The following is a 13,444-nucleotide window of genomic DNA, read 5'->3' as shown; positions in this document are numbered from 1 at the left end:
TCTATTTTTTCCACGGTACTTATAACTTTCTACATATAATCTAATTTACTGAAGCTAAGTTCCGTGAAGGCAAGGATATTTTTCCATCTTGTCTATGCTGTATCCCCAGGGCCTAGAACAGTACCCGGCAAACAGTAAGTACACAATAAATATGCGTTGCTATGAATAAAGGAATTCCCCTGCCTTCGTGGAGCTTGCAGTCTGGTGCTGGAGACTGAAGCCAACATCGACCATCACAAGAGAATTCCTGATGCTCTGGGAAAAGGCAGAAGAGGGGACAGGGGGCACGAGGAGAGGAGAGAAGACCACACCAGGAAGCTGAGGTTTGAAAAACAAGAAGCCATCTCCCAGATGAAGAGGGACGAGAAGGGCACTCCTGGCCGAGCAAACAGCATGAGCAAAGCCGCAGAGGTGAGGAAAAAAGCAAAGTGTCTGGGGGTGATTATAGGCAGTTCCAAGGGTAGCTGTGCAGGGATGGGAGGAAGAGGCGGAGTGCAGTGCCATCCTGCAGGTAATGAGGGGACTGGAGGGTTTTAACCCCGGGAAGCATCATGGGCAGATTCGGGTTTCTGAGACCGCCCAGCTGCTGGGTGGACAATGGATTGCTGATGGGCCAGAGCGAAGCAGGGGAACTCACTGGGAGGCACCAGCAAAACAGTGGGGCCCTAAAGAAAGGGGCAAGTGGGAGGGTTATTTAGGACAAGGACTTAACGGGACAGGGTGACTCATGGGATGTTGACTCCGACTTCTGGGTGCTCCCAGCTTAGCCAGCTCCTGGGATTGTGGGCCACCTCTGGGGAATCCCAGAGGGGATGCTGGGGACAGGTTGGGAGGAGGGCTAGGCTGAGGATACGTGGGACATCCCGGTGGAGATGTCGTGAAGGCATTTGGCTCTTTGAGCCTGGAGGTAGGGGGCAGAACTGGGAGGCAGAGACTTGGGAACCATTAATTCAAGGAGTAGGTGGGACCTAGCAGGGAAAGTGTTCATGAAAAGAGCTAGGCCAGAGCGAGAGATATTTAAGGGATCAGGAAAAGGAGAGAGTGACATAGGGGAAGAGAATGGCAGAGCACTGGAGGCTAGGGCCCGAGAGCCAAGGGTGAAGAATTTCCAAAAAGAGAGTGTGGATGTGGGGAGGGGGCGGGGACGGCATGGCAAGGTGATGGTCAGGGATATGGCTATGGAAGAGGTGGCTTTTAAACCAGGTTACAGAGTAGGCTACAGAAAAGGTGAGAGCAGGCTTGGGCTAAGGGACAGCTGCTTGGGGACTGGGGCCTTGGGCCAGGAGAGGGATAAGAATGGGAAGACTCAAACTTTAGCCTTTCAAGCCTACTCAGAAATGACTCTTCGTCCCCAGTCTCACTGGCAGGTGAGTCTCTGGCCCCTACTCCTACCCCCTAATATCCTCATCTGTAAAATGGGCTAATAGGAAAAACAGCTGCCATTTGTTGAGCACTTACTATGAACCAAGCCAAGGACTCTCTCTCCATGTATTGCCTCATTTAATCCTCACAATAATCTCACCAAGCTGATGTTACTATTATCCCCATTGTACAGATGAGAAAACTGAGGCACAGAGAGGTTAAGTCACTCGCTCAAGGTCACACAGTGAATGAATGGAGACGCTGAGATTCTAACCCAGAGCCTGAATTCTGGGCCTTAACACTGTACTACTAATCCATACAAAGCACTTTACATTTTACAGAGCACTCTCCTTACCACATGAGGTGATTCAGGGGCATAATGAGATGACCCACACACCCTAGAAATGGCTGAGATTTTTACCACATGTGCTGAGGCTGAATAATGGCCCTCCAAAGATGTCCAGGCCCTATCCCCAGAACCTGTGAATGTTACTTTACATGGCAAATAAGATTCTGCCAGCGTGAGGAAATTAACAATCTTGAGCTGAGAAGATTAGCCTAGGTTATAAAGGTGGGTCCAATGTAATCACAAGAGTCTTTAATAGAGGGAGGCAGGAGAGTCAGAGGAGCAGATGTGACAATGGAAGCAGAGACAGAAAGGGAGTTTGGACGATGCTATGCTGCTGGATCTGAAGATGGAGGGAGGGGCCACAAGGGATGCAGGTGGTCTGCAGAAGCTGGAAAAAGCAGGCAAATAGATTCTCCCCTACGGTCTCTGGAAGGAACCAGCCCTGTCGACATTTTTACTTTAACCCACTGAGAGTAATTTTGGACTTCTAACCTCCAGAATGCTAAGATAATACATTTGCATTTTTTAAGCCACTAAAATTGTGGTAATTTGTTAGGCGGCAACAAAAATGAATGTACCACATCACTGCACACCTGGCTCCCCTGGCAAGCCTGGCTCAAATATTACTACTGAAGCTGCTGTCAGGAAACACCCTGAATATTTTTAAAAGTTCTTTAAAGTTTCAATTTGGTCTTCTCTGAACCTCAGTCTCTTCCTTTGTGAAAAATAAAAATAGGAAAAAATAAATAAATAAAAATAGGGCTAATACACCTGACTCTGACTCTCTTGCAGGCACAGAGTGAAAGTACCCTTATATTATTTGACGTTTCCCACAACCCAGTGCAGCAGATGAGGCCTAGTTATTGTCCCCATTGCTCAGATGAACAAACTAAGGCTCAGAGAGGGGAAACAGCCAGCATAGAGCCACACAGCTAGTGAGTAACAGAGCTAGGACTTTAACCAGGACTTCTGACTTTTCAGCTCTACCACACTGAGGTACATGTCTCAGAGTCAAGCTTGTGTGCCACCTACTCAGAGAAGCCCTCCTGGAGAGCCTCAGCCCATTCATTAATTCATTCATTCACCAAACAATTGCTGTGACTGCTCTATGCCTAGTGTGCTGCTAGGCAAGGCTGGGACCAAGTTCTGCTCTCAGGAGCTTGCAGCCTAGTGGATGAGATAGACACACAAACCAACCATCCCCAAACAGCCTGATAAATGCTGAGACAAAGGGAAAGAAGCACATGGAGTTGTAGGAGCCCGAAGGGGAGAAACTCACTGAGCCTGGGGAAGGCTTCCTGGAGAAGGTAGTGACTGAGCCGAAGACAAGCAAGATTCAACCAGAAGTGTGGGCAGGGGTTCCAGCGGAGGAATGGCTAAGCAGAGGCAGGGAGGAACGATGCTGTAGCTTCCTGAGGGCAGGGAATGGGTTGGGTCATCCCAGGCCCCAAAGTCCCTCTGGGCTTCTGTGTTCCTGTGTGTGAATGGGAATCACGGGCCTAGCTGCCCAGAGCTTTGGTAATTGCTGGGCCCAGGGGAGGGCTGAGCAGGAAGAAAAGGGGTCCTGGGATTCCCAGAGCAGGAGGGCTGAAGGAAGGGTCAAAGGTAAGGGGGACAGGACAGGGTGGAGGGAGTGCTGGGGAGGCAGGGTCCTGGCTCAAACCCCTCTTCCATGTCTGACTCAGGGTGTGACTACAGGTAGGTCCTCTCAGAGCCTCAGTGACCCCATCTGAGAAATGGAGCGTGAGACAAAACTGTCTCCAAAGACCCTCCCCAGCCCTGACGGGGAAATGACATGACACAAAATTACAAAAGGGTCTTTATTTGTAAAAAGCCAAAGGGACCCCTGGGGCGACAGGACAGGCAGGCCGGCTTCTCAGGGGTCAGGGGCATTTGGGCAGATGCGCTTGAGTGGGGGGGCGCCCTCCGAGTCCTCTGTATCACCCTGGGCTGCCTCGGGGACAGGTGGCACTGGCTCAAAGACGGGGTAAGCTTCAGGGGCCTGGAGAGGAAGGGCGGACAGGCATGAGCTCCACCCAAACCCAGGAGTGCAGCCTCCTAGCCTATGCCTTCTCGAAAGCCTCCACTCCACTCCCCTCCCGGACCCGGGAGTCTAGCCCAGGGCCAGGGCCCCAGGACGCAGATTAAGTAGGGCGCCGGAAACAACAACAACACCGTTTGGGGGAAAGAAGTTGATATTTGATATTTCTTGAAAACGTTATCACGGTAGTCCTTGTGGGAAAAGTCAGAAGTTTGTGGGGGACTTTCTTAAGCTAATTACATACTTAGGATTAAAAAAAAAAATACTTGGAGGTGCACCATGATCTTTTCAGGCTTTTAATGGTCTCAAATCAGCCCCAATCCAGCCCGCAGGATTTTGTTTCTAAAACACCCTTTTCTTTTCAGTCCCAAGAACCCAGCCTTATAGCCTTTAGCTGTGTCCAAAGTCTACATTTCCCACCTGGATCTCAAGAGTGCAGCCCCCAAGGCTTTGGCTACCCCAGAGCCCCCATTCCCTCCAAGACCTGGGAGTCCAGCCTTCTGGCCACACTCACCTCAGCCTCCAGCAATTCTGGAACAGGCTCCTCCTTGGTCAGCATTGGAGGTTCATCGGTGCCGCCTGCAGTTATGCCCCCAGCGTCTGGAACATGAAATTAACAGGTGTTCCCTGAGCAGCTGCTCTGTGCCATAGCACAGACCAAGAGGGAAACACACCAATCACATAAGCCCGCGGGCTGTGGGAGCACTGAGCGGGGAGCCAGTCACCTGGCTGCAACCCAGGAAGAAAACACAGGAAGGACATTTAGGTGGGATCTTGACGGGTGAGTAGATTTGATCAGGTAGACAAATGGGGAGCTGGAGTACATTTCAGGCAGAGGGAACAGAAGCTTGGCAAGCCCAGATTCTGGGGTTGGACTGCCTGGGTTGGAATCCTGACCCTGGGAAAGTGACTTAATTGCTCTAAGCCTGTTTTCCCCACCTGTAAAATGGAGATGATCACAGTAATTACCACATGAGACTGTTGTAAGAATTAAAGGAGATAACACAGGAAAAGCCATTAGTACAGTGCCCCGCACACAGTAAGTGCTCGATAAATGCCAATTATTGTTTTTATATTAGGAAAGATACACAAGTGTGTGGTATGATCTAGACAACACGGAACATAGACCCAAGCCATGGTGTTCTTGGAAGGGAACAATGAGGTCAGCAGGGGACAGTTCACGAAGGGCCCGGAGTGCCAGGCTGAGAAGTCAAAGGTCACAGGCAGCCATTGAAGCCTTTGAAGCAGGAAAATGACCTCGTCAACCTTGTGCTCTGGTAGCTGTGTGGGTCCAACTGAAAGAGAGGAGACCCAGGAGGAGGCTGGAGCTGGGTGCGTGTGAGAGAGGTGACAGAGCCTGGGAAGGCAGACACATTGGGGAGGTGAATCTGACCAGACAGGGGATTGACTCTATGGGAGGAAAGAGGAGCTGAGGAGGACTCATACCCCAGACCCTGGCTCACTGGCTGTGTGAGCTTGGGAAACTTACTGAACCTTTCTGGGTTTCGGGGTCTCATCTATAAATGGAGATCATAACCCTCACAGGGTTGTTGTAAGGATTAAATGAGATAAAACATGGAAAGTGCTTAGAAGGGTGCCTGGCACACCGTAAGAGCTCAATAAATATTAGCTGTTATTATCACTTATTATTAATCACTCTTATGATTATCACGATTATTTATTCCTTAGCAAATATTTATTGAGCACCTACTATGTGTTCCATGGTGTTCTGAGGATACAGCAGTGAACAAGATTGATATGGGCCCAACATTCAGGAAGTGACATGAGGTGGGAGTGGCAGAGAAAGATACTTAACTAGTAAAAAGCTAAATTTACATGAAAACCTCAGACAGTGCTAAGTTATCCACAGATGCTAAGAAGCCAGGGGAAGGAGACAGACAGTCCCTAGAGGAAGGGCGGTGACTTTCCACAGGACTCAGAGAAGGCCTCCCAAGGAGGCAACACAGGAGTGGGAGCAGGTCGAGGGGTAAGCTGGTGGCTTTGACCTTGGAGAGAACAAGATTCACAAGAGAGAGCTCCTGGGAGGCACCTGGTCCTACCTCTCTCCTGGCCCAGCTGTGGGGGCTGAGCATCCTCCGGGACCCCTTCCGGTGGTCCAGCAGGTGACACAGGGCGGCTGGGCTGGGGGGTGCCCCCAGGGCTGGGATCGGTGCCCTTTTGCAGGGAGCCTTCCGAATGGAAACTCTGGTTACTGTTCTCATCTGTGGGAGCAAAAGCCAAAAGGGTTGGGCCTGAGGCCTCCAGCCCCCTCCCTCAATCCCCACAGCCCCCCACATCTCAGCATCCCTACATACCATTGAGATCGAGCAGGATGAGAGGGCCACCCCCTCGGGGACTGGCGCCCCTGCCCCTCCGCTCCCGGCCTCGGGACCTCTCTGCCCCGCCACCTGCCCTCCGTCGCTCCTGGGGGTTAGAGAGCTAAGGGTCAGAGTCAGCTTTGTAGTTAGCACTTGCAAAGCCCCCACTGTACAAATAAGGAAACTGAGGCACAGAGAAGCAGAAAGCCCTGCATGAGGGGACAGGTTGTGCACACTGGGTTAGGTCTTGAACTGGAGTAGTGGGGAGCGGGGTCTGGTGTGGGGGTGGGGGAAGAGGCGGAGTTGCTACTAATTGTTAACATCTGTCCGGGCTCCTGCATTTGAGGTCTGAGTGGGGACTGGAGGTGGAGGCCAGGGTGGGGAGGGGCTTTCCTGAGGCTGCACAGACGAAAGGCCTGGTGTGGGAGAACTTGCTCACCTCCTCCTGGGGGTCCACCACTGGCACCCACTTGAAGATACGAAGGGAAGTGTCGCCCACAGTCACCCAGCGCTTCTCCCTGTGGGACGGTGGGGGGACTGGGTCAGAGAGGCCTGAGGAGAGAGCCACCCCAGGAGCTGGACACATCTGGGGATACCTGTAGAGGTGGTGGTGGTGCCGGAGGGTAGGGGCAGTTTTGCTAATGGGACATAGTTAGAGGGAGAAACCCTGCAGACCCGAGGGTATAGATGGGGGGTGCCTCTAGAGAGAGAGTGTGACTTGGGGTCATGGCTCTGCAGACCCCTGGGGTATATACACGGAGAGCGCGACTATGGGCCCGGCTGGGGACCAAAGCAATGAAGATCACTCTGCATACTTGCGAAAGGAGTGTCAAAGCTTCAGGGGGCGGGGCATAAATGGGGGCTCCAGCCTCGGGAGGGCAGGGCTGGGGAACACGCTTTGTAGACCCCAGGGTGTAGCCAGGAGAAGGAAGATAGAGCCCTGCAGATCCAGGGCGCAGCTGGGAGGCACACCTAACACCTGGGGGCCACAGCTGGCGAAGGAGGGTAGACGTATCTAGGGGAGGAGTGGCCCATCGTGTCCCGTCCCTGGCCCCGGGGCAGCGCTCACCATCTCCGGACCTTCTCGATGGTCGCCATCACCTTCTTGATGTCATCCTTGGCCCGGCTCCGGGTCTCGGCCCGCACGGTCCGGCCGGCCATGCTGGCGGGGCTGGGGCCGAGGCCGAGCCCACGGCTGGGCCGCCTCCCGTCCGGCTGGCTCAGGCTCGGCGCCAGGCCGGGGCACCGCTCTCTCGGCCTGTCGTCTCTCCGGGAGTTGGCCGCGCCCTCCCTCGCTCCCCAAGGCTTCCGCGAGTCCCCGCCCCGCTTCCTGCCGCCGCGCCCCGCCCCGGCCCGTCCCCGGAGCGGCCGGGCGGCGCGGGCGGCCAGAGCCCAGGCCTGGAAGCCGGCCGACCCCGCCCCGACCGGGCCCGCCCCCTCGGGGCACCCGGACGAGCAGCGCCCCCTGCCCGCAGCCGAGAGGCAGGTTGGGGGCAGCTGGGCGACTGGACGCGCGCGGTGGGGCTGCGGCCTTGCATTCAGACCACGTGGGCGCCAGGGGGCGAGAGAGGGTGTGTGTCCTGTGTGTGCTACCACTGCGCGTGGGGACGTCCCTGGAACGGGGTGTGTGTGTGTGTGTGTGTGTGTGTGTGTGTGTGTGGGTGTGGGTGTGTGGGTGTGGGTGTGTGTCCCCCTCGCCAGGCTATCTGGTTCTACACTGTTCAACTACGCATTCATTCAACAGTCTATTGACTGAGTGCCAGTTACGTGCCAGACACTACAAATATGACTGACTCTCCACCCACCAGAATGGCTAAAGTGAGAATGACGGACCTTACCAAGTGGAGGCGAAGAAGTAGAGCAACTGGATCCCTCATATTTCTGGGGGAGTGTAAATTGGTAGAGACACTTTGGAAAGCTGGCGGTTTTCGAGTGAAACTCTATGATCCAGCAGTTCCACTCCTAGGTCGTTAACACCCAACAGAAATGCGTGGGTATCAGAACCAAGCGGCCTGTACTGGAATGTTCATAGCTCTATTCATAATAGCCTCAGACTGGAAACAACCCATCGACAGGGGAGTGCAAAATGATTGTAGCCTGTTCATACCATGGAGGACACAGAAAGGAGAGTGATGTCCTGCTACCCCCAATAACTGGGACAAGTCTCATGAAAGAAGTCAGATACAGCACTACACACTGTATGATTCCATTTATATAAAGTTCAAAACAGGCAAAAGCGGGCTTCCCTGGTGGCGCAGTGGTTAAGAATCCGCCTGTCAATTCAGGGGACACGGGTTCGAGCCCTGGTCGGGGAAGATCCCACATGCCGCGGAGCAACTGAGCCTGTGCGCCACAACTGCTAAGCCTGTGCGCCACAACTGCTGAGCCTGCGCTATAGAGCCTGAGAGCCACTACTACTCAAGCCTGTGCCCCTGGAGCCCGTGCTTCGAAACAGGAGAGGCCACCGCAATGAGAAGCCTGCACACCGCAACAAAGAGTAGCCCCCGCTCACCGCAACTAAAGAAAGCCCGCGGCGCAGCAATGAAGACCAAACGCAGCCAAAAATAAATAAATATATAAATCAAAACAACAAAAAAAAACCCAGAAGAAACCAATTAATGGTGTGAGAAATCAGAATAGTGGTCAGCCTTGGGACTGGGAGGGGCTAAGAGGGGGCTCTGGGAACTGGTCATGTTCTGTTTCTTAGTCTGGTGCTGGTTCCTAGGGCATATTTACTCTTGGAAAATTCGTCAGGCTGTACCCTTATGATGTGTGTACTTTTCCCTGTGTGTATTTTACTTCAGTGGAAGGTTTACTTAAAATGAGTGTGTCTTGGTTGATTTTGTTTGAGGCTGTGTTTGTCAGCAGATGCCACCGTCTAAATTTCTGTTGTTATGTGTGCGTGTGTTTCAAGGGTGTGGCTATTGTGTCTGTGTGTTTTGGTGTTACTATGTTCAGAGGGGTTAAGGTATAGGAAGGTGGTTATGACAGCACTTCTGGATGCAAACTGCTGGGGTAAAATCCCAGCTCTTCTTGTCCAGTGACCTTGGACAAGTCACTTATTTCTAATTCCTCAGCTATAACATGGGAGTGAGTTAATACGTGTATAACTTAGAACAGTGCCTTGCACATAGTAAATACCCAACAACAGTCTCTGTTAAAAAAATGTGTGATGGTGACTTCCCTGGTGGCGGAGTGGTTAAGAATCTGCCTGCCAATGAAGGGGACACGGGTTCGAGCCCTGGTCCGGGAAGCTCCCACATGCCGCGGAGCAACTAATACCAGGCGCCACAACTACTGAGCCTGCGTTCCAGAGCCCACGTGCCGCAACTACTGAAGCCCGGCGCACCTAGAGCCTGTGCTCCGCAGCAAGAGACACCACCACAATGAGAAGCCCGCGCACCGCAACGAAGAGTAGCCCCTGCTCGCCGCAACTAGAGAAAGGCCGCGCACAGCAACAAAGACCCAATGCAACCCCCCTCCAAAAAAAGAGTGTGTGATGGCCCCACATGCTGTGCCCTCTGCCAGTTCATCTCTTTCTTCCTTTTTTCTGGCAGTTGTCTGCACATGGCAATGTACTCACAGACACACAGGTCTCCTTCCCAGTTTCTTCATTCACAAACCCCATAACAAGCTGTTGTCTGTCGTTTCCCCATCAGACTGTGAGCTCCTCAGGGGGCTAGAGACCAAGAATGGATCATCTCTGGGTCCCAGAGCCCAGGAGAGTGTGGGTGCTTGGGAACCATTTGTGGGGATAAGTAAGTGTGTACAGACCGTTCAGCATTTGTCTGCATCAGGTTAGTGGGCTGACGTGTGGGTATGACTCCCTGTACCTGTCTCTTAAGTTTGTTCCTGTGTGAGAACCCTTCAGTAGATGCGGGTGTGTCAGAAGAGTTCTCTTACTGGGTCTGGTAAGGTGAGGTGAGGTGGCCCTCTAGTAGGTGTGACTGTGAAAGCAAGGGCAGGAGACATCTGAGATAGGCCAGGAGGTGTATGTCCGGGCAGGTGTGGCCTAAGCCTGAGGGCCCTCACCTTGGCCTCTCACGCACCCCGCTCTCCCCTCCCCCAGCCAAGAGGAAGGGCAGCACATTCCAGTCCTGCCAGCTGCTCCCTCTCCACCACCCACCCCTCCCCAGCTTTCTCCGAAAAGCAGCCCGGGCGCCAAGCCTTCCACCAGGTCGGAGCCTGAGCCTTCTCCTCCCATCTGACTCAGGGCTGTCTCCCAGGCCCCGGCAACCCAAGCCTGCAGGTCCCGAATCCACTCTGCAGACAACCTGCCGCTCGCTTCCCGACTAGGCCGTGCATGCAGGGAGCTGAGCTCAGGGCCAAGGAATCCTGCCTGGGGCGGCGGAGGTCGGGTGGGAGGTGGGGTGGAAAGGGGGTGGTAGATTGTTGGGGTCTGAGCCCTGATTGGCTACGGCCGGGCCACGCCCCTACCCTTTTCCCCCTTCTCCCCTCCTCGGTAGGGGGGCGTGGAGGCAACCGGGATCAGCCTGGGGCCAGCATGAGCCGGAGGGAGGGAAGTCTGGGTAAGGGGCTGAAGGGCCGGATGCCGAGCGCCGAGGGGAGCAGGGGTCAGAAGGGCTGGAAGCTGGGGTCTGGGTCCCCGCCACCTCTAGGTCCGGGAAGGGAGCGGCCTGAGCGGGGGAGAGCAGGGCCCCGGTGTCAGGTAACGAGCGGGTGAGTTGTGCGTGAGCTGTGGGAAGGGGCAAGCGCCAGTTTAGAGGAGGCCTGGGGCTGTGCCTTCAGGGACTTGGGCTCAGGAGGTAGATTACCGGTTCGAGTACACCCTGGGGGAGAATTGGGGTCGTGGCTGGGGCAGGACGCCGGGACCCTATCTGAGTACCGGGAAGGAATCAGAGCTGGGAGCCAGAGGGAGGGGTAAAGTTAGGGGCAGAAGTCTTTGGGCCACAGGGGCTGGTAAGTGACAACAGGAGACTAAAGTCGAGGCTGTTAAGGATAGGGACCCGCGGGGCAAACTCTAGCGAGGGGCGGGGCGGGAGTTGCCGGGCTAGGACTACATTCCCCAGCATGCCCTTGGCACGCGCGCTAGGCGTCTCGGGAAATGTATTCTTCCTCCCGGGGCACCACCCTCTAACTTGTGCTGGTTAAGGCCGGTTGCTGATTCATTGAAACTGTACGGTGCCCAGCCCACGGTTTTGGACAGAAGGACCATCAGGGAAGAAATGGCACTTCAGTATTCCAATCTGTAAAATGGGCTTAAAGGCTTGTTTCAATTTTAAGTTCTGTGCTTCGATGATGCTGAATTCCACCAACTATCATTGAGGTACAGAGATACATGAGCCCTGCTCTCAAAGGGCTCCCAGGCTGAGGCAGATTCTCACAGATAAAAGAGATATTAAAAGAACCGCCTTGGAAGTATGAACAAATGGCCTTAAGTAGAAGGAAGAAGTTAATTTAAAGGAGGGGTGAATCTGGAGGCTGCACTGAGGAGGCAGTATTTGAATTTGGCTTTAATAGGATTTCAACCATGATTTGGGGACAGGGAACACATTTCAGGGAGAACAACCGTTTGGCAAATGTCTGGTGCCCTATTTTCCCTCAGTTGGAATGGGACAGAGCCTGCCTGGCTTAAAAGGTGGAGAATTCTGAGTGGAGCTTCCGGGTTCAGGAAGAGCCAGCCTGGAAGAAGTGGTCAAGAAGCAAGGGGTTGGGGTGCCCTCATTCCTCCCCCCCTTTTCCCACCAGAGGACCCCCAGGCTGACTCCTCAATCTCACCCCTTCCCCACTTGGAGTCCAAGATCCAACAGACACACAGCCTTGCCCGCCTCCTCACCAAATATGCTGAGCAGCTGCTCCAGGAATATGTGAGTGGGGTTCGGGGTGTGGGTACCAGGGGCCTGGGGAATGGGGAAGTACATACAGATCAAGGTGTCCTTGACCACCCATTTTCTCAATCTCACTTCACAGCTGCAGAAATTGGGGCTCCCAGGAGGGGTCAGTAACTGGCCCCTGGCCACACAGCAAATTGGAGGAGAACCCTGTCTGTGCCCCAAATGCCCCTCCATTAGCCTCAGCATGGAGGCTCCCTCCTGGTACTTTAAGACAGAAGCAACCTGAGGGAGTGAAGAGAACTCTGGTCTGGGAGTCAGGAAACCTATGTTCTTAGGCTCTGTGTGATCTTGTCATCTCACCTCCATGAGCTTGGGACTTCCCAGGTGTAAAAGGAGGCAGTTAAGGGAATTCCCTGGAGGTCCAGTGATTAGGATTTGGGCGCTTTCACTGCCAGAGCCTGCGTTCAATCCCTGGTTCAATCCCTGGTCGGGGAACTAAGATCCCGGCAGGACCAAAAAAAAAGGAGGCAGTTGAATAAGATGAGCTGTGAACTCTTCTACCTGTGTTATGCAGAGAAGCCAAGAAGGGGTTTCAATCTAGGGGTAAAAATGCCATCCCAAGAGGACACTTTTACAGAGGAGAAGGACCTGCCAAAATCTTTGGTTGGCCAGAGGACACTGACAAAGGAAACTAGATAGTTCCCCAAATTACTCTGGTGTAGTGGAGGGAGGGTATAGTTTTGAATCAGATAGACTGTAGCCCTGCCAACCTGTTGTGACCATGGGCAGTACTGATAACATTAAATATAATAATTTAATAATTATGACAGCAATAGTAAGATAATAAAGCTAGCTTTGTAGTCCTACCAACTTTGGTTCAAATTCCAGCTTCTGTCCCTTCCTAGATGGATGACCTAGGATACGTCAGTCCCAATATCCTCATTTACAAGACCATGATCATCATCCTCACACCCATTATTGGGAAAATTAGGAATAGTGTGTTTAAAGCAGCACAGTGCCTGAACCAGAAGCAAAATGTTAGGAAAGGATAAATGGTATTGTTATAGCATCTTTACAAATTACAAATCACCTTTAACTTTTCATTTGTTCGTTCACATGACAGTTATTCATTGAGCCCCTGGCTGTGTGTCAAGCAGGTGCAGAAGTGGGAAAGAATGGGGGGAGGGAGTGAAACAAACTCGGTCCCTGCACTATCTTCTGTGATTCTCGAGAGGTCCGTGGTAGGAAGGCAGGACAGGGAACTGTTCCCCCATCTTACAGAGGAGACCACTGAGGCTCAGAGAAGGAAACGGTTTTGCACCGAACGGCACAGCTAGTAAGTGGTGGGGACAGGATTTGAAGCTGGGTCTGTAAGATAGCATTAATAAAAGAGCTAACAGGGCTTCCCTGGTGGCGCAATGGTTGAGAGTCCGTCTGCCGATGCAGGGGGCGCGGGTTCGTGCCCTGGTCCGGGAGGATCCCGCGTGCCGCGAAGCGGCTGGTCCCGTGAGCCATGGCCGCTGAGCCTGCGCGTCCGGAGCCTGTGCTCCGCAACGGGAGAGGCCACAACAGTGAGAGG

At 53.4% G+C, this 13,444-nt stretch overlaps 2 protein-coding genes across 4 annotated transcripts in view; one reads left to right on the top strand and one right to left on the bottom strand.

Moving 5' to 3' along the window:
* Positions 1-3,517: 3,517 nt before the first annotated feature.
* On the bottom strand, positions 3,518-7,382 carry BCL7C (BAF chromatin remodeling complex subunit BCL7C). The gene is made up of 6 exons (XM_007107409.4): positions 7,140-7,382; positions 6,510-6,588; positions 6,068-6,176; positions 5,813-5,974; positions 4,267-4,352; positions 3,518-3,713 (listed from the first exon to the last, which is right to left on the bottom strand). The coding sequence occupies exons 1-6, from the start codon at positions 7,229-7,231 to the stop codon at positions 3,588-3,590; spliced, it is 654 nt and encodes a 217-aa protein (XP_007107471.2). The 5' UTR covers positions 7,232-7,382; the 3' UTR covers positions 3,518-3,587.
* A 3,141-nt stretch (positions 7,383-10,523) lies between these two features.
* CTF1 (cardiotrophin 1) overlaps positions 10,524-13,444 on the top strand; it is a 3,987-nt gene continuing 1,066 nt past the window's right edge. Inside the window, exons 1-2 of one of the 3 annotated variants that reach the window (XM_024123478.3) lie at positions 10,524-10,599; positions 11,780-11,898. In XM_024123478.3, the coding sequence (XP_023979246.1) occupies positions 10,575-10,599; positions 11,780-11,898 (144 nt within the window). In that variant the 5' untranslated portion in view covers positions 10,524-10,574. The other 2 variants (XM_055082199.1, XM_055082198.1) reach the window with 2 other exon arrangements.

The sequence above is a fragment of the Physeter macrocephalus genome, unplaced genomic scaffold (assembly GCF_002837175.3).
Source record: "Physeter macrocephalus isolate SW-GA unplaced genomic scaffold, ASM283717v5 random_37, whole genome shotgun sequence".
Taxonomy (NCBI): Eukaryota; Metazoa; Chordata; class Mammalia; order Artiodactyla; family Physeteridae; genus Physeter; species Physeter macrocephalus.
Note: the sequence above shows the minus strand (reverse complement) of the source record. Positions and strands in the feature narration are given on the sequence as shown.

Coding starts and splice junctions, on each gene's coding strand:
- BCL7C (XM_007107409.4), bottom strand. CDS start 7,231: ATGGCCGGCCGGACCGTGCGGGCCGAGACCCGGAGCCGGGCCAAGGAT. Junction 5,975..6,067: donor CATCCTGCTCGATCTCAATG/GTATGTAGGGAT, acceptor TTGCTCCCACAG/ATGAGAACAGTAACCAGAGT. Junction 4,353..5,812: donor ACAGCTGGGCCAGGAGAGAG/GTAGGACCAGGT, acceptor TTCATGTTCCAG/ACGCTGGGGGCATAACTGCA.